The sequence below is a fragment of the Hyperolius riggenbachi genome, chromosome 4 (assembly GCF_040937935.1).
Source record: "Hyperolius riggenbachi isolate aHypRig1 chromosome 4, aHypRig1.pri, whole genome shotgun sequence".
Taxonomy (NCBI): domain Eukaryota; kingdom Metazoa; phylum Chordata; class Amphibia; order Anura; family Hyperoliidae; genus Hyperolius; species Hyperolius riggenbachi.
This window is the reverse complement of record NC_090649.1, coordinates 42,958,315-42,978,434: the sequence shown is the minus strand read 5'-3', so window position 1 is coordinate 42,978,434 and position 20,120 is coordinate 42,958,315. Positions and strand designations below refer to the sequence as shown.

At 49.1% G+C, this 20,120-nt stretch overlaps 1 protein-coding gene across 4 annotated transcripts in view; it reads right to left on the bottom strand.

Moving 5' to 3' along the window:
- The window catches only part of LOC137571179 (cytochrome P450 2K1-like), a 51,487-nt gene extending 38,323 nt beyond the window's left edge, over nt 1-13,164 (bottom strand). Inside the window, exons 1-2 of one of the 4 annotated variants that reach the window (XM_068279992.1) lie at nt 13,102-13,164; nt 1,731-1,927 (exon numbers count right to left, since the gene is read on the bottom strand). In XM_068279992.1, coding sequence (XP_068136093.1) covers nt 1,731-1,913 — 183 coding nt within the window. In that variant the 5' untranslated portion in view covers nt 1,914-1,927; nt 13,102-13,164. Of the gene's footprint in view, nt 1-1,730; nt 1,928-2,066; nt 2,158-2,188; nt 2,326-2,475; nt 2,570-13,101 lie in introns of those variants that run through there. The other 3 variants (XM_068279989.1, XM_068279991.1, XM_068279990.1) reach the window with 3 other exon arrangements.
- Between the last annotated feature and the right edge of the window lie 6,956 nt (nt 13,165-20,120).

The following is a 20,120-nucleotide window of genomic DNA, read 5'->3' as shown; positions in this document are numbered from 1 at the left end:
CAGGTCCCCCGATCTCAGACTGTCCATACAATCTCCTCTGGTTACAGAGCACCTAAACTGTTTACCCTTACTAGCGCCACTGCTTTCCCTAGTTTCAATTAATTACAGATTATGATGTTCTGGAAATTAAGGGGTGGGGTGTACGAGAGTCACAAAAAATGTATTTGCCACTGTCCTGAACAAGGGGTGGATAAGAACTGGTAAGCAGTTTGACCTGGGGGTGAATTGTGGTGAACTGGTGTATCTTTGGTGAAGGCCACATACACTGCTACCATGATTGTTCTGCTGTCTATGGTGCTTGCGAGTATAAACAAAACAATACTACACTATGTCCAGATCTCCTCTTATGCAGGACTTATAGAAGCATGATGAGAAGCTGATGACATGAAAACGCGATAGGAATTATTTGAGGGTTCAATAACATTGATAAAGAATTGAATGCGGCAAACTTGGGGTAAATTGAAGCGGATCAGTGAATAATGGCGCAGTACTGCATAATAATGGAGCACAGGGAAAAAAGAAGTAACATTATTTATCAATAGCGCTGTTCATTTGCCAAACAGCAGGCCTTATTGAGCACAGTAACGTTATTTATCAATAGCGCCCAACATAAGCCAAACTGCAGAAGTTATTTTACTGCCAAACGGTGAATGGATTTAATGTAACACTGTCAAGGTTAGGGTTAAGCAACACCAGGGGAGATTTAGGGTTGGGCACCACCAGGGAGGTCTTAGGGTTAGACACCATCAGGGGGTGGTTAGGGTTAGGCACCATCAGGGGGGTGCTTAGGGTTAGGCACCACCAGAGGGGTGGTTAGGGTTAGGCACCACCAGGGGGGGTTTAGGTGTTAGGGATAGGTACAGAGAGGGCTCTGTTTGTTAACGCTAAATAACAATAAGGCTTTAACGCCAAATAACGATAAGGCTTTAACGTTAAATAGCGATAAGCGACAAACGGATTAGCGGCAACACCGTGCGCCATTATTCGCAGGCGCCATTTTCAGATAGATCCAAATTGAAGTATTGGGACACATGTAGTGAGCATTTACAGTGCAGTGTTTTTTTCTGTCATTTCATTTTGGTTATTCTGGTGTCTCCACCATATGATCTATACCACTAAGGGTGATGCTACTCTATAACTGTAATCTAGTGCAGCGTGCCAGGGGTAAAAGAAAAAACATACAGTATATTAGCATACTGTACATTACCCATTATTACTATATAGCAGGAAAGTAGAAGGTAGTGTATACAGCTGAGTTGTGTTGTGATCTGGAAATCAGGAGTTGTATGGATAAGACACATTGTGGAGGGCTTTATACTTTAGAGTTAGAAATTGAATTGGATCCTTTAGCTACATACACACGTCTGACTTTTACAAACTACCGGTTGTCAGACCCGCCCACGGGTCGTTCTGACGACAGTTTACTGGTGTGTACAGTCTGTTGTCAGGCTGATAAGGCTGGCATTGACTGATCCGCTTGGCGGATCAGTCAAAACCAACCTTATCAGCCTGACGACAGACTGTACACACTGGAAAACTGTCATCAGAACGACCGCCCCCGGGCGGATCTGACGACCGGTAGTTTGTAAAAGTCAGCCGTGTGTACGAACCTTTAGAATAACTGACAGATTATAGGGAGCTTAGCAGAGAGGAGAAAGAGTAAACAGTGAGAGGAGTCTAATAAGACAAAAGCAAATATTGGCTGATATAAGGTCAGTGATCTGTATTACCTCTATCAATGCTTTATGAGGTTTCTGCATGTCAATTTGGTGAATATTTCCGATGATCGGCAATGGTCGGGGTCCTGGAGGGAAGTTCTTATACTTGTTCCTTTTTTTACTGCTGTACACATAGGCCAAAAAGAGGATGACAACGATGGATAGGAGAATGGTCACCGGATCCGCCGCAAACATGGCTTCAGTAATGTCTAAGGAGGAGATACATATAACAAATACCACTGTTAATGAATTAGATAAAATATACTTAACTGTTCATGTGCATGAAGTTATATTCAAGCTCCTCTTTAAAGGACAACTATCAAAAGCAAATGTAATTTTATAACTCACATAAAAAGATCTAGCAGTTCTAGCAGCTGGCCTGGCATGTAACAATACAGCCCAGCTTTCAAAGAATTAGCCTGAGACCAGAGCTCTGTTTACATTCTGAGCATTTCTATGGTGGACTGTACCATGCAGAGATAGGGGTTTATTCCAAACACACCCAGCACCAGAATCAGTCCTTGCTGGCTGGGATCTTCTGAGATTTCTTCTGGACAGTCAGCAGAGACTCAGGACCAGAGAGTACAGAGATCCTGTGATTTCTTACACAATGCTCAGCTGCTTCTCCTAGCTCTGTACACCCAAAGTCTCTGCTTCCTGCCATTCTGAGGTCAGCTCAGTTACAAGATTACAGCCGAGGAGGACTAATGATTCTTTAGGCAAGAGTAAGAAGAAAGGAAGTTTTTCTTTTCTTTACCAGTTTGCAGTGCAGTTGCAGAATCTCTTGGCTGAGCTCACAGGATCAGTGATAAGAGAGGTCAGTCCTGGCAGTGCAGGTTTAAACAGTAAATTCCTGTCCCTACGTCAATAATAACAGGAAGTCAGCCCCCCCCCCCTCCTGTCTACATGGTACAGTCCTTAAAGTGAAACACAGACAAGGAAATAAGTGCTGTAATATATAAGGCATTTATTTCATTCACGCAATGATTTAAGTCAAACGAAAGCCTTGTCTTGTCACTTTATTTAGAAAGCTGTTGTTTGAGAGAAAAATATAACTTAAGATGCTAATAACTCTGTCTTGCATGAAAATTTAATACAGAATTTTAAGTGTCAGTGTAATAATAATAATAATAATAATAATTTGTGTCACCTATACTGGACCTTAAAGTGTACCAGAGATGGTACACTAAGCTTAATTTATACATATCCAGAGCTTCCTCTAGCCTGATGGGCAGTGCTGTGTCCCTTGCCTTCCTCTTCAGCCCCTCCGTTCTGGTGCTATGACTCCCGGTAATCCGGTCCGTCGAGCACCCACCCCTACCGCGTTCCCATCCCCTGGAATGTTCTGCGCCTGCATAGTAGTACTACACAGGCGCAGAACATTCCAGGGGGTGGGAGTGTGTTGATGGGTGCATGCACAGAAGGCCACGACTGCACGGATTACCGGTAGTCAAAGCGGCTTAATGTAGCGGCTGAGGAGGACAGCGATGGACTCAGCGCTGCTCATGGGGCTGGAGGAAGCCCGGTTAAGTAGAAATAAGTGCTAGTGAACCATCTCTGGTTCACTTTAGGATCCACAAACACCTTTAAAGGAAACCTGAGATTGGGAAAAATAAAAAGATATATATACATACCAGGGGCTATCTCCGGCACCCTTCAGGCTATTCGCTCCTTCGCTGTCCTGCCGGCCTGCCTTGATCCTCCGCTAGCCAGCCTGTTAAGTCCTTCAATCAGGGTGTTCCGTGCATGCGTGGGAGAATTCTGCATTTGGACAGTACTACTGCACAGGTGCAGAACGCTCTTGGCAACAGGAGCATGATGGGGTGTGAGCACGCAGCCAGATTACACACGTGCAGACTCATCCCAACTGAAGGAATTACCGGGCCGGTTAGAGGAGGATTAAATTGAGGTGGCCCGGGAGGTACACTTAAATGACTGCCACCCATAGCGATTGGAGGCGATCCCTATGGTGACCATTCCTCAATGCCAGATGTGTAACAATAGACCCGGTGAACACCGTGACAGGGTAGGACTGGGCGCTATGGGGGCCTGTACCTCCTCTTTATTTACCTGCCTGCTCTCATCACATCGAGTATCTTCTTCCTCCCAGGAGCCACTCTCTTTATGCTGCCCTCTTCTGGCTTCTGATTACTAGGGGTAAGCATCAGGAGCTGGGCATCCTACAGGGCAAGTGGCTCTCGGAAGGAAGGGGAGACCAGAAACAATGAGAACAGGATTTACATAGCTCTACTGTGCTCTGCAAGGGGAAAGGGTGGAGAGCTCTTAGGGAGGGGGGGGGGTTGCTGCAGGGGGCCCAGAGGGGTATAGTTACACCCCTAGACAATGCATTACAGATGCATGTTGGCTAGTGATGTATCTGGACAGTATGAGGAGCCCCTAAATTGTCACCCTAGCAATTGGATCCAATCTTCAGCCTCAGGGCACAGTGTAGGAGGGGAGCACAACTCACTCTGCTATTATTCCGCTATTGTGTTTAAAGCAGAGAGAAATAAGAAAAGGGGATACATGGAAGTGACTGCAAGCCGCATAAGGAGAGATTAAGGTGTTGGGGGCCCTGGGGCGCCCCTTAGTCTAATAGTAATCAGTGTGTGATGGCTGGGAGGAATGGAGGGACGCACTTTGGTGTTTCAGCCTTGGGTGCTGGTGGACCTTGTCCCAGCTCTGAATGCATCAGCTGTATTTGATTGGCCCAATACAAACGTTTCATACATTTGCATAAAATTGGCATATCATTTACAACTCAGGCCTCAATTCACGGCGCTTTATCAAACACTTTATCAAACGTTTGATAAATTACCTCATGGGTAAAATCTAATTTTGAATTCACTAAGGTGATATATATTCATCGAATGTTTTATCGATAAAACGCTCAATAAATATATAACACCTTAGTGAATTCAAAATTAGATTTTACCCATGAGGTAATTTATCAAACGTTTGATAAAGTGTTTGATAAAGCTAAGGGAATTGAGACCTATGGTATTGGAGTTAAATCTCCTTTGTCTGTGTTTACAGTGTGTGTGTTTTAATTGTTTTCATGCAGTGTCTGTGTATTTTTACAGTTATTTATTTTAATGGCTCATAAAATGAATTATCCTATATAAACGAATCCACAGTTGTAATTATGCACGGCAAAACTCACTGTGGCCAGTCGACAGTTAAACTGCACTGTTAGCAAGCAGCAACTGGTAATTCAACAGCCGATCTGCCAGCAATCTTATATAATAAAAGGCAGTTGTAATGCGACATGGACGTAGTGCTGCATACTCTTATTACGACTGCCTACTGCGCTGGCACAGGGTCGGACTGGGCCACAGTAGTACAGTTTTTTCCCTCGGTGGGCCCTGCCTCCAGGTCTCTGGTGGGCCCCCTCCCTCCTTGTCTGACAGAGCTCCAATTGCTGCCTGCAGCACAAAAAGTCTCTTCTCAGTGCTGTAATCACTCATGCTGAGAGCAGTGGTGTAGCTAAGGAGCTGTAGGCCTCGATGCAAATTTTACAATGGGGCCCCCCAAGCACTCTATACATAACAATTGATACGACGCACCAAAACCTGCCAATGGTAACTACAGTGTCAGAGGTGCAAGAAAAGGGATGGGAAATAGCTTGTTAATGATTACCACAAGGGCCCCGGTGCCGTCGCAACCTCTGCGGTCGCAACCTCTGCAAAGAAGGACATTACTTTATATTGAACGAGGGGACTCTAGGCAAAGTTTTGCTGGGCAGCAGTGTCTCTGAATTACAATGCTGCTAAAATCATGTACATTTGGCCCTGTCCATAATACATCATGACCACGCCCACCTTCCGGTGCATGGCAACGCCCTTTTTTCACCGCAATCATGGGATGTGTGGGCCCCTGGTTGAAATTTCTTTGGTGGGCCCCCAGTGTCCCAGTCCGACCCTGCGCTGGCAGCGAGGAAGGGAGAGGCAAGGGGGTGCCCCGAAGCGTCTATGGGTGGCGGCTTAGTGTGAGCAGCGTAATTGTGGTCCAGTAGCTTAGTGCGGCGGATTAAGAGGAAATTTAACCTCGGATTGAACTTCATCCCAATCACTAGCCGATAACCCCTTTCCCACGAGAAATCTTTAAAGGAGAACTGAAGTGAGAAGAATGTGGAGGCTGCCATATGTATTTACTTTTACATAATACCAGTTGCCTGGCAGCCCTGCTGGTCTATTTGGCTGCAGTAGTGCCTGAATCACACCGGAAAAAGCATGCAGCTGATCTTGTCAGATCTGACAATAATGTCAGAAATATCTGATCTGCTGCATGCTTGTTCAGGGTCTATGGCTAATAGTACTAGAGGCAGAGGATCAGCATGATTGGCCGGCAAATAAATATGGAATAAGGAAATATATATGGCAGCCTTCATAGCCCTCTCGCTTTAGTTGTCCTTTAATTTTTCTCATACAGATCATCAGGGACATCTCTATGGCTGACATTGTGGTGAAACATCATGACTATGGTCCTTGTCTGTGAACTTTGTTGCATTGTGGGAAATAGGGGCTTTTTCCAACTGACAAGCATACAGTATTTATTTCCCTTTGCGCAATGTTCATTTACTGATAGTTCTATACACAGACATTCCCTGGCAGGATGTTGCTACCAGCATACCTCCCAACTTTTTCAGATGAGAAAAAGGGACACTTAAGCCACACCCCTGCCACACCCCTGATCACACCCCACCACACCCGTAGTCTTGCATACCATAAAGATTTCAAAAGAAAAATATGGTGTTTTATAATTCAAACCACACTGGTCCTTTTTATCCTGGATCATTTTCCTTCATATTAACATTTTAAAATTAGTAATATATCAATTTAAAGGATGGGAATAAAGTTTAGAGTCAGTCAAACACATTTTTTAAGTAGAGAAATATATATATATTTACATAGAAAGAGGTACAAAGTCCTGAAAGAGGGACAAATGAGGAGGAAAGAGGGACTGTCCCTCAAAAAGAGTTTGGAGCTATGGCTACCAGTGATACATTTCAGAATGTAAATCAGGGAGAAGAAAGATTTTACAACAGAGAAACACTGACTAAAGAATCTATAAATGAATATGGTAAAAAAAAAAATAGCAATTTTATTTATTACTAGGCCGAAGGCCCATTTAAAAAATGGGGTGCTAGGCTCTGGCCTCTCACCCTCATTAGCCGTGCACGCCTGCAGACCTCTGCACACACACATCCATGCACCGCGCCTGCCCACACCCGCCTCCCCTGACTCCGTCTCGCTCTAACTGCTGCAATTGTGCCGTGCACGCGCAGTAGCGCAGTAGCGCAAAAGCACAGACACACACACAGGAGAGACACAGGGGTTTTATAGGATAGGATGTTATTTTCACTAAAGTTCCTCTTTAGTGTGGAAGGTGCAGTTGTGGGTGGTGGCTTAGTGTGGAAGGTGCAGTTGTGGGTGGTGGCTTAGTGTGGAAGGTGCAGTTGTGGGTGGTGGCTTAGTGTGGAAGGTGCAGTTGTGGGTGGTGGCTTAGTGTGGAAGGTGCAGTTGTGGGTGGTGGCTTAGTGTGGAAGGTGCAGTTGTGGGTGGTGGCTTAGTGTGGAAGGTGCAGTTGTGGGTGGTGGCTTAGTGTGGAAGGTGCAGTTGTGGGTGGTGGCTTAGTGTGGAAGGTGTAGTTGTGGGTGGTGGCTTAGTGTGGAAGGTGCAGTTGTGGGTGGTGGCTTAGTGTGGAAGGTGCAGTTGTGGGTGGTGGCTTAGTGTGGAAGGTGCAGTTGTGGGTGGTGGCTTAGTGTGGAAGGTGCAGTTGCGGGTGGTGGCTTAGTGTGGAAGGTGCAGTTGTGGGTGGTGGCTTAGTGTGGAAGGTGCAGTTGTGGGTGGTGGCTTAGTGTGGAAGGTGCAGTTGTGGGTGGTGGCTTAGTGTGGAAGGTGCAGTTGTGGGTGGTGGCTTAGTGTGGAAGGTGCAGTTGTGGGTGGTGGCTTAGTGTGGAAGGTGCAGTTGTGGGTGGTGGCTTAGTGTGGAAGGTGCAGTTGTGGGTGGTGGCTTAGTGTGGAAGGTGCAGTTGTGGGTGGTGGCTTAGTGTGGAAGGTGTAGTTGTGGGTGGTGGCTTAGTGTGGAAGGTGCAGTTGTGGGTGGTGGCTTAGTGTGGAAGGTGCAGTTGTGGGTGGTGGCTTAGTGTGGAAGGTGCAGTTGTGGGTGGTGGCTTAGTGTGAAAGGTGCAGTTGTGGGTGGTGGCTTAGTGTGGAAGGTGCAGTTGTGGGTGGTGGCTTAGTGTGGAAGGTGCAGTTGCGGGTGGTGGCTTAGTGTGGAAGGTGCAGTTTTGGGTGGTGGCTTAGTGTGGAAGGTGCAGTTGTGGGTGGTGGCTTAGTATGGAAGGTGCAGTTGTGGGTGGTGGCTTAGTGTGGAAGGTGCAGTTGTGGGTGGTGGCTTAGTGTGGAAGGTGCAGTTGTGGGTGGTGGCTTAGTGTGGAAGGTGCAGTTGCGGGTGGTGGCTTAGTGTGGAAGGTGCAGTTGTGGGTGGTGGCTTAGTGTGGAAGGTGCAGTTGTGGGTGGTGGCTTAGTGTGGAAGGTGCAGTTGTGGGTGGTGGCTTAGTGTGGAAGGTGCAGTTGTGGGTGGTGGCTTAGTGTGGAAGGTGCAGTTGTGGGTGGTGGCTTAGTGTTGAAGGTGCAGTTGTGGGTGGTGGCTTAGTGTGGAAGGTGCAGTTGTGGGTGGTGGCTTAGTGTGGAAGGTGCAGTTGTGGGTGGTGGCTTAGTGTGGAAGGTGTAGTTGTGGGTGGTGGCTTAGTGTGGAAGGTGCAGTTGTGGGTGGTGGCTTAGTGTGGAAGGTGCAGTTGTGGGTGGTGGCTTAGTGTGGAAGGTGCAGTTGTGGGTGGTGGCTTAGTGTGAAAGGTGCAGTTGTGGGTGGTGGCTTAGTGTGGAAGGTGCAGTTGTGGGTGGTGGCTTAGTGTGGAAGGTGCAGTTGCGGGTGGTGGCTTAGTGTGGAAGGTGCAGTTTTGGGTGGTGGCTTAGTGTGGAAGGTGCAGTTGTGGGTGGTGGCTTAGTATGGAAGGTGCAGTTTTGGGTGGTGGCTTAGTGTGGAAGGTGCAGTTGCGGGTGGTGGCTTAGTGTGGAAGGTGCAGTTGCGGGTGGTGGCTTAGTGTGGAAGGTGCAGTTGTGGGTGGTGGCTTAGTGTGGAAGGTGCAGTTTTGGGTGGTGGCTTAGTGTGGAAGGTGCAGTTGCGGGTGGTGGCTTAGTGTGGAAGGTGCAGTTGCGGGTGGTGGCTTAGTGTGGAAGGTGCAGTTGTGGGTGGTGGCTTAGTGTGGAAGGTGCAGTTGTGGGTGGTGGCTTAGTGTGGAAGGTGCAGTTGTGGGTGGTGGCTTAGAGTGGAAGGTGCAGTTGTGGGTGGTGGCTTAGTGTGGAAGGTGCAGTTGTGGGTGGTGGCTTAGTGTGGAAGGTGCAGTTGCGGGTGGTGGCTTAGTGTGGAAGGTGCAGTTGTGGGTGGTGGCTTAGTGTGGAAGGTGCAGTTGTGGGTGGTGGCTTAGTGTGGAAGGTGGAGTTGCGGGTGGTGGCTTAGTGTGGAAGGTGCAGTTGTGGGTGGTGGCTTAGTGTGGAAGGTGCAGTTTTGGGTGGTGGCTTAGTGTGGAAGGTGCAGTTTTGGGTGGTGGCTTAGTGTGGAAGGTGCAGTTGCGGGTGGTGGCTTAGTGTGGAAGGTGCAGTTGTGGGTGGTGGCTTAGTGTGGAAGGTGCAGTTGTGGGTGGTGGCTTAGTGTGGAAGGTGCAGTTGTGGGTGGTGGCTTAGTGTGGAAGGTGCAGTTGTGGGTGGTGGCTTAGTGTGGAAGGTGCAGTTGCGGGTGGTGGCTTAGTGTGGAAGGTGCAGTTGCGGGTGGTGGCTTAGTGTGGAAGGTGCAGTTTTGGGTGGTGGCTTAGTGTGGAAGGTGCAGTTGTGGGTGGTGGCTTAGTGTGGAAGGTGCAGTTGTGGGTGGTGGCTTAGTGTGGAAGGTGCAGTTGTGGGTGGTGGCTTAGTGTGGAAGGTGCAGTTGTGGGTGGTGGCTTAGTGTGGAAGGTGCAGTTGTGGGTGGTGGCTTAGTGTGGAAGGTGCAGTTGTGGGTGGTGGCTTAGTGTGGAAGGTGCAGTTGTGTGTGGTGGCTTAGTGTGGAAGGTGCAGTTGTGGGTGGTGGCTTAGTGTGGAAGGTGCAGTTGTGGGTGGTGGCTTAGTGTGGAAGGTGCAGTTGTGGGTGGTGGCTTAGTGTGGAAGGTGCAGTTTTTTGGTGGTGGCTTAGTGTGGAAGGTGCAGTTGCGGGTGGTGGCTTAGTGTGGAAGGTGCAGTTGTGGGTGGTGGCTTAGTGTGGAAGGTGCAGTTTTGGGTGGTGGCTTAGTGTGGAAGGTGCAGTTGTGGGTGGTGGCTTAGTGTGGAAGGTGCAGTTGTGGGTGGTGGCTTAGTGTGGAAGGTGCAGTTTTGGGTGGTGGCTTAGTGTGGAAGGTGCAGTTGTGGGTGGTGGCTTAGTGTGGAAGGTGCAGTTGTGGGTGGTGGCTTAGTGTGGAAGGTGCATTTTTGGGTGGTGGCTTAGTGTGGAAGGTGCAGTTGTGGGTGGTGGCTTAGTGTGGAAGGTGCAGTTGTGGGTGGTGGCTTAGTGTGGAAGGTGCAGTTGTGGATGGTGGCTTAGTGTGGAAGGTGCAGTTGTGGGTGGTGGCTTAGTGTGGAAGGTGCTGTTGTGGGTGGTGGCTTAGTGTGGAAGGTGCAGTTGTGGGTGGTGGCTTAGTGTGGAAGGTGCAGTTGCGGGTGGTGGCTTAGTGTGGAAGGTGCAGTTGTGGGTGGTGGCTTAGTGTTGAAGGTGCAGTTGTGGGTGGTGGCTTAGTGTGGAAGGTGCAGTTGTGGATGGTGGCTTAGTGTGGAAGGTGCAGTTGTGGGTGGTGGCTTAGTGTGGAAGGTGCAGTTGTGGGTGGTGGCTTAGTGTGGAAGGTGCAGTTGCGGGTGGTGGCTTAGTGTGGAAGGTGCAGTTGTGGGTGGTGGCTTAGTGTGGAAGGTGCAGTTGTGGGTGGTGGCTTAGTGTGGAAGGTGCAGTTGTGGGTGGTGGCTTAGTGTGGAAGGTGCAGTTGTGGGTGGTGGCTTAGTGTGGAAGGTGCAGTTGTGGGTGGTGGCTTAGTGTGGAAGGTGCAGTTGCGGGTGGTGGCTTAGTGTGGAAGGTGCAGTTGCGGGTGGTGGCTTAGTGTGGAAGGTGCAGTTGCGGGTGGTGGCTTAGTGTGGAAGGTGCAGTTGTGTGTGGTGGCTTAGTGTGGAAGGTGCAGTTGTGGGTGGTGGCTTAGTGTGGAAGGTGCAGTTGTGGGTGGTGGCTTAGTGTGGAAGGTGCAGTTGTGGGTGGTGGCTTAGTGTGGAAGGTGCAGTTGTGGGTGGTGGCTTAGTGTGGAAGGTGCAGTTGTGGGTGGTGGCTTAGTGTGGAAGGTGCAGTTGTGGGTGGTGGCTTAGTGTGGAAGGTGCAGTTGTGGGTGGTGGCTTAGTGTGGAAGGTGCAGTTGTGGGTGGTGGCTTAGTGTGGAAGGTGCAGTTGTGGGTGGTGGCTTAGTGTGGAAGGTGCAGTTTTGGGTGGTGGCTTAGTGTGGAAGGTGCAGTTGCGGGTGGTGGCTTAGTGTGGAAGGTGCAGTTGTGGGTGGTGGCTTAGTGTGGAAGGTGCAGTTTTGGGTGGTGGCTTAGTGTGGAAGGTGCAGTTGTGGGTGGTGGCTTAGTGTGGAAGGTGCAGTTGTGGGTGGTGGCTTAGTGTGGAAGGTGCAGTTTTGGGTGGTGGCTTAGTGTGGAAGGTGCAGTTGTGGGTGGTGGCTTAGTGTGGAAGGTGCAGTTGTGGGTGGTGGCTTAGTGTGGAAGGTGCAGTTTTGGGTGGTGGCTTAGTGTGGAAGGTGCAGTTGTGGGTGGTGGCTTAGTGTGGAAGGTGCAGTTGTGGGTGGTGGCTTAGTGTGGAAGGTGCAGTTGTGGATGGTGGCTTAGTGTGGAAGGTGCAGTTGTGGGTGGTGGCTTAGTGTGGAAGGTGCAGTTGTGGGTGGTGGCTTAGTGTGGAAGGTGCAGTTGTGGGTGGTGGCTTAGTGTGGAAGGTGCAGTTGCGGGTGGTGGCTTAGTGTGGAAGGTGCAGTTGTGGGTGGTGGCTTAGTGTGGAAGGTGCAGTTGTGGGTGGTGGCTTAGTGTGGAAGGTGCAGTTGTGGGTGGTGGCTTAGTGTGGAAGGTGCAGTTGTGGGTGGTGGCTTAGTGTGGAAGGTGCAGTTGTGGGTGGTGGCTTAGTGTGGAAGGTGCAGTTGTGGGTGGTGGCTTAGTGTGGAAGGTGCAGTTTTGGGTGGTGACTTAGTGTGGAAGGTGCAGTTGTGGGTGGTGGCTTAGTGTGGAAGGTGCTATTTTTTTTGACAAAATTCATGTCATTTTTGATGAATATAATAAAAACTAAACATTGCAGCAGCAATTAAATAGCACCAAAAGAAAGCTGTATTAGTGACAGGAAAAGGAGGTGAAATTCATTTAGATGGTAGGTTATGTGACCGAGCAATAAACCGTTAAAGCTGCAGTGGTCTGAATGGAAAAAAAGGCTCTGGTCCTTAAGGGGTTTTAAGACTGCAATCCTTAAGTAGTTAAAGAGACCTGGGTTCAAAACTCACAGATAGCTAGCGGACAACATCTCATAATAAACAAGATTATTGGTGTCACATATCCAGCAGGCATGGGGGTTAAACGCCTCTGCTGATGGCAAGGCCATTCTCATAGGTTGATTGATTTCAATAGGCCGTCATTCCTCCTCTGAATTTACATGCATGCAAATCACCCCTCATGGAAACAAGGCCTTATGGTTATTCCCTGTGTAGCTTATGCAGTTTTCTATCTGTGTGTTAGGGGCATAATCTGAGGTGTAGCAGGTGTTTTCAGAGACTGTGATTTAGAGAGGAACTGCAATGAAAATAACATAATGAAAAAAAAGTGCTTGTTTTTTACAATAATGATTTATAACTGATTTATTCAGTGTTTGCCCATTGTAAAATCTTTCCTCTTCCTGATTTACATTCTGGCAGTTATCACATGGTGACATCTTTACTGCTGGCAGGTGATGTCTGTGGAAAGAGATGATGCATTTTTGGTAGTTGGAAACAGCTATCATTTCCCACAGTGCAACAAGGCTCCCGCGGTGTGATGTTAGCACCATGGTCCTGACATCACACTGTGGGAGGGGTTTCACCACAATATCAGCCATACAGCGCCCCCTGATGATCCGTTTGAGAAAATGAAAAGATTTCTCATGGGAAAGGGGGTATCAGCTACTGATTGGGATGAAATTGAATCCTTTGCTACAGTTCTTCTTTACAGTACAAAGTGTTTCTGCTTATAGACTTCGGACATGTGAATTCAGCACTGCATAAAAGTGTTCAGAATAACACACTGCTGAAGTTGAATGAAGAAGAAACTTACAGTTCAGCACTGCAGAGGGAATGCTTGTTGCTGGGCCGGTCTTCTCTCTCTGCTCAGTCTCCTGATGAGACTCCTCTGCTGATAAAACCTCCTGCAAGTAATGTCCTTGTGTACTTTTGCACCGTTTAATCATTGCTCCACCCAACCATAAAGTGACGAGTTTGTTGCTGAACTGTGCACATGTCTAACACGTACAATCAGTAACTTGTGAACGACAAGTTATTATGAACCGATACACACTGTGATCACTCATTATTTTACAATAATGTGTATGGGAGATGCTGATTTAATTCATGGATGTTAGTAAAAAAGGTAAAAAAGTTTACCATTAAAGGAAACCTTAGCGCTGGGAAAAATGTAAAAACAGGGGAAGCAGGAATGTGTAGGAGGCTCCTTTCCTGACCACTCCTCCCCCACTCTCCTCCATCCCCCTCTGTTATGTTTTATTAACCCCTCCCCCAAAGCTATTTACAGGCCGGGAGCGTGGGTGAGCAGTGTGCAGGCAGTGCCCAGCTAAGCGTGCCCGTGAATGGGCACCTGCGGCCGGGAGCACTCTGCACACGTGCACGATGTCACAACATTGTAGTATGCATGCACAGAGTGCTCTCACCCATGGGCGCACAATCAGGGGCTCTTCCCATTGCAGTTTGTGCCTTTTCTGCAGGTGCCTTTGTAAGGCAGTTGTCCCTACGTGGGTGTTGGCCTTTCCACGGCTCAATATTTGTAGGCAGAGAGAACCAGGGCCGGTTTAAGCAACAATGGGGCCCCAGGGCAAAATTAACCTGGGGGGCCCCCCCAACATATACCCCGGAACAAAAATCGGCATTAGGGGACCTTTTTTGCAGCTGGTATAGTCAGGGTGTGAAGTCCCAATCGGTCAGAGCTCCACATTCTGGCTATCCCAGCCTGCATGGGGGACAAGGGGTTAAAAAGTTTCAGGAGGGGGGACCCCACATAATTTTTTTTTTAAAAATTCCCACACTCTAAACATAAAAAAAAATTGGGAAAATAGGAAAAAATGCCAGGGATCTTCATACAGCCATATTGCGGCTGTATAGCGATCCCTGGCCAAAGCGCTGCGGCTGCGTATAGACCCCCTGGAAACCCTGTCAGGAAATTTATTGCGCTTTCATTTGATGCATGTAAAATTACACTACCGTTAGGTTTGCTACTAAAAGTTATATTTACCGCAATTAAAACTATACTTTTTTCCTTCTAAACTTTAAAATTGATTTTCTCAAAAACTATAAGGTCTTTTTGAAAAATTGTTTTTTCCTCTTATTCCTAATGATCTCCTTAACATATCCTGCAAATTTAGGGTTTCTAGCATTTAAGGTGGATTTGCTATTAACCATTAAAGTCGGCAGGTTTTTAAATGTGTTTTTTTTCCTTTGAAACTTTAAAATCGATTTTCTCAAAAACTATAAGGCCGATTTGAAAAAAAATGTTTTCCTCTTGTAGCCACTGGGGGCCCCTACAAGCTCTGGGGCCCTGGGGCAGCTGCCTCCTTTGCCTTAATGGTAGCGCCGGCCCTGGAGAGAACAGATGGTATTGCTCTGATCTGAGGCAGAGAAATTAGAAAATTTCCAAACCGCTTGCCTCAGACACCTCATAAACTGCACCAACAGCAGGTACTTCATCATCATCCTCCTCACACGTTACGTCCATAGTGTCGCCTAACTCAGACATATGAGGTGGTGTAACTTGCTTAGCGCCTTCATCTTGTTGTAGCAGTAGTGGCTGTGAATCAGTTATTTCCCCACCAAATAACTCCTGCAAAGTGTCAAATGCAGCGGATGTGGGGCTTTTAGTAGTGCTGGTGGCTGCGGAAGATGAGGTGTTCTGTGTTAAATAGTCAACCACGCCCTGACAATCTTGGGAGTTGATGGGACGTGCCTTCTTCTGAGCACTGTACTTTGGTCCAGGACCGCACAAAATCACATCAGCAGGACCTCGCACAGACCTGCCGGGTGGCCTTCCTCTGGGTCTGCCTCTACCTCTGCCTCTATTGTCCGTTTTGTCCATATCGTGGGGGGGGGGGGGGTGAAGTGAAAGGTATGCACTGACTTGAATAATACAATGTGCAGTCACCTAGGTGCAGTTAGCAGGTATGCACGGAGTGGTATATCACACTGCATGCGCTCACATGGGTAGGTGGGTGCACTGAACACAACAGGTAGGTATATGCAGTGATGGGTATTACAAATGTGCACCTGTCACACACATGTACCGTGAACAGGTACAGTGACTGGTGGTATTGAATATCACACTGCGTGCGCTCACATAGATAGGTGGGTGCACTGAAGTGTACAACAGGTAGGTATATGCAGGGATGGGTATTACAAATCTGCACCTGGCACAGCAGTAATTACCACCAAGTGGCCAAAGGCCAGCTGTGACTGACAGGGCTGTATATAATGCAAGTGAGCCACACACACACACACACACACACACAAAAAGATTGCAGGAACAAGATTAGCTCTCAAAAGAGCTGTTGAGGGGTACTTTTTTAGCAATAAGAATCAGCAAGGAGCAAGCTAACAAGCCTACAAGAGCCTAACTAAGCTTTCCCTATGAAAGTCTGCAGCTCTCCCTTCTCTAATTACTGCAAGAGTGAGTCCAATGCAATGCTGCTTGCCTTTTATAAGGGGGGGGGGGGGGTGGCTCCAGGAGGGAGTGTAGACTGATTGGCTACAATGTGCCTGCTGACTGTGATCTAGAGGATCAAAGTTGACCCTAATGATGCACTATGGGGGCGTTTGCGGAACTTGGGAAAAGTTTGCGGTTCTCCACGATCGCAAACCACGGAAGTTCGCCGGGAACCGTTCGGGCCATCTCTACTCATCACTAGTTCTATGTCCATATACAGTGGCTTGCAAAAGTATTTGACCCCCTTGAAGGTTTCCACATTTTGTCATATTACTGCCACAAACATGAATCAATTTGATTGGAATTCCACGTGAAAGATCAATACAAAGTGAAGTACACGTGAGAAGTGGAATGAAAATCATACATGATTCCAAACATTTTTTACAAATAAATAACTGCAAAGTGGGGTGTGCATAATTATTCAGCCCCTGAGTCAATACTTTGTAGAACCACCTTTGGTCTGAGTGCAATCAGTTGCCCATAGACATTGCCTGATGAGTGCTAATGACTAAATAGAGTGCACCTGTGTGTAATCTAATGTCAGTACAAATACAGCTGCTCTGTGATGGCCTCAGAGGTTGTCTAAGGGAATATTAGGAGCAACAACACCATGAAGTCCAAAGAACACACCAGACAGGTCAGGGATAAAGTTGTTGAGAAATTTAAAGCATGCTTAGGCTACAAAAAGATTGGCAAAGCCTTGAACATCTCACGGAGCACTGTTCAAGCGATCATTAAAAATGGAAGGAGTATGGCACAACTGTAACGGAGGTTTACCTTCCAGCAGGACAACGACCATAAACATAAAGCCAGGGCAACAATGGAATGGTTTAAAACAAAACATATCCATGTGTTAGAATGGCCCAGTCAAAGTCCAGATCTAAATCCAATTGAGAATCTGTGGCAAGGTCTGAAAACTGTTTACAAACGCTGTCCATCTAATCTGACTGAGCTGGAGCTGTTTTGCAAAGAAGAATGGGCAAGGATTTCAGTCTCTAGATGTGCAAAGCTGGTAGAGACATACCCTAAAAGACTGGCAGCTGTAATTGCAGCAAAAGGTGGTTCTACAAAGTATTGACTCAGAGGGCTGAATAATTACGCACACCCCTACTGTGCAGTTATTTCTTTGTAAAAAATGTTTGGAATCATGTATGATTTTCGTTCCACTTCTCACGTGTACACCACTTTGTATTGGTCTTTCACGTGGAATTCCAATGAAATTGATTCATGTTTGTGGCTGTAACAAAGGTTGGAGAAGCAGCTGCGGTGAACAGCGCTACCACCGCAGCTGCCTCCAGCTCTCCTCCTTTATGTGGGGAGGAGGCGTGTCAGCTGACCGGCCGGTCGGCTGACGTCAGAGGCAGTGGCGGCTCCAGCTTCAGATTTTTGGGGGGGCTCAAAGGGGGCATGAGGGCTGGCAGGCCGGGCTTAGGGGGGGGAGGTGAAAATTTGGGCGTGGTCATGATGTCATGTGGGCGGGGCTAACTGTAATGTAGTTGTACCAGCTAACGTAGTTACATGAAAAAAAATGAAGTAAACGCACATAATGACAGGTAGCCTTTCACCAGTAAATGCACATAAGAATCAGCTTTTCAGCAGTTAATGCACGTAATGACAGACAGCGTTTCCTCATTAAATGCACATAAGAGACAGCTTTTCACCAGTTAATGCACATAATGACAGACTGCGTTTCTGCAGTAAATGCACATAAGGGACAGCTTTTCACCAGTTAATGCACGTAATGACAGACTGCGTTTCCGCAGTAAATGCACATAAGAGCCTGCTTTTCACCAGTTAATGCACGTAATGACAGACAGTTTCCCCATTAAATGCACATAAGAGCCTGCTTTTCACCAGTTAATGCATGTAATGACAGACAGTTTCCCCATTAAATGCACATAAGAGACAGCTTTTCACCAGTTAATGCATGTAATGACAGACAGTTTCCCCATTAAATGCACATAAGAGACAGCTTTTCACCAGTTAATGCATGTAATGACAGACAGTTTCCCCATTAAATGCACATAAGAGACAGCTTTTCACCAGTTAATTCACATAATGACAGACTGCGTTTCCGCAGTAAATGCACATAAGGGACAGCTTTTCACCAGTTAATGCACATAATGACAGACTGCGTTTCCGCAGTAAATGCACATAAGGGACAACTTTTCACCAGTTCATGCACATAATGACAGACAGCATTTCCCCAGTAAATGCACATAAGAGACAACTTTTCACCAGTAAATGCACATAATGACAGACAGCCAGTGTCCCCAGCATAGGTAGCCAGGTGTATAGATGTCCCCAGTATATGTAGCCTGGCGTATAGCTGTCCCCAGTATATGTAGTCAGGCTGGTGGTGGTGGGCTGGGGGCCCCAGGGCACCTCAAGCCTGACTGGTGGTGGGCTGGAGGCCTCATGCCTGCGTGGCTGGTGGGCTGGGGTCCCAGGGAAGCTCAGGCCTGGCTAGTGGTGGTGGGCTGGGGGCCCCAGGGCAGCTCAGGCCTGGCTGGTGGTGGTGGGCTGGGGGCCCCAGGGCAGCTCAGGCCTGGCTGGTGGTGGTGGGCTGGGGGCCCCAGGGCAGCTCAGGCCTGGCTGGTGGTGGTGGGCTGGGGGCCCCATGGCAGCTCAGGCCTGGCTGGTGCCAACGTCACATGTAAAAAACATCATTAAAGTTGGCTGGCTTGGCTGCCCACCCACCATGAGTCCTCCTCCTGCTGCTGCTGAGCGGCTGTCAATGGCTGGCTGTCCTCCTCCTCGTCCTCGGACATAGTGTGCCGCGTGCTGTCCGTGAGTGAGTCACTCACTAGTAGTGAGTGACGCAGTCTGGTCTGGTGTGGCTGGCGGCTGCAAAGTCCCCCGGTGCTGCCTGCTGCTGTTTAACTGCTGGCCATCATACGAAAAGCGGCAGCAAGCCTCTCTAAAGCTGGGCGGGCGGGTCAGGCAGGCGACTGAGGCGAGGCAAGCGCATTGCACACTGTGTGCGTGTAACATGACGGACGTCTTCATCGTCACGTGACACACAAATGTAACCGCTAGGAACGTTCCCGTGCGGGCCGCTCTACCATACCTCCCAACATTTGCAGATTGGGAAAGAGGGACACTTAAGCCACGCCTCCTGTGCGGCCTTAAGCCACACCTCTGCTTTTGCAGGAGGGTGACAATGGGAGGAATGAGTTTGCGGAGGAGGGTGACAGTGGGTTGGAGAGGGTAACACTGGGTGGAAAGGGGGGTGCCAGTGGGTGGGGGAGGAAGGTGACAGTGGGTAGGAGGAGGGTGTTAGTGGGTAGAAGGGTGACACTGGGTGGGGAGGAGGGTACCTGTGGGTGGAAAGGAGGGTGCCACTGGGTGGGGAGGAGGGTGCCAGTGGGTAGGAGGAGGGTGTCAGTGGGTAGGAGGAGGGTGCCAGTGGGTGGGGAGGAGGGTACCTGTGGGTGGAAAGGAGGGTGCCACTGGGTGGGGAGGAGGGTGCCAGTGGGTAGGAGGAGGGTGTCAGTGGGTAGGAGGAGGGTGCCAGTGGGTGGGGAGGAGGGTACCTGTGGGTGGAAAGGAGGGTGACACTAGGTGGAGGAGAAAGGTGCCAGTGGGTAGGAGGAGGGTGTCAGTGGGAAGGAGGAGGGTGACACTGGGTGGGGAGGAGGGTACCTGTGGGTGGAAAGGAGGGTGCCACTGGGTGGGGAGGAGGGTGCCAGTGGGTAGGAGGAGGGTGTCAGTGGGAAGGAGGAGGGTGACACTGGGTGGGGAGGAGGGTACCTGTGGGTGGAAAGGAGGGTGACACTGGGTGGGGGAGAAAGGTGCCAGTGGGTAGGATAGTCTCAGTGGGTAGGAGGAGGGTGCCAGTGGGTGGGGAAGAGGGTGCCAGTGGGTAGGGGGGGTCGTCATTGGAGGGGGGACAATGCCCGTGGGTGGGGAGGAACGTGCCCCTGTGTGTGAGGAGATTGCCCTGGGGAGAGAAGACAGGAAGAAAATGATCAAGGCGCCAGCCGCACTAATAAGGGATGCGGGAGCCTGCTTTATTCCTCCCTCCCTCCTCCCTTCCTCTGAATGCCCCCACCTGCTGTGAATGTCCCCCCGTAGGCAGTGTGTGCGGAGCAGAGCGGAGCGGTAGGTCCTCTTACCGCAATCCATGCTCACCGGCAACTAGTCTCCTGCTTCCTGTGACGTCATGGTAAACAGGAAGCAGGAGACTAGTTGCCGGTGAGCATGGATTGCGGTAAGAGGACCTAACGCTCTGCTCTGCTCCGCACACACTGCCTACGGGGGGGACAGTCATTCACAGCACTTGGGGGCATTCATAGGAAGGGAGGAGGGAGGGAGGAATAAAGCAGGCTCCCGCATCCCTTATTAGCGCGGCTGGCGCCTCGATCATT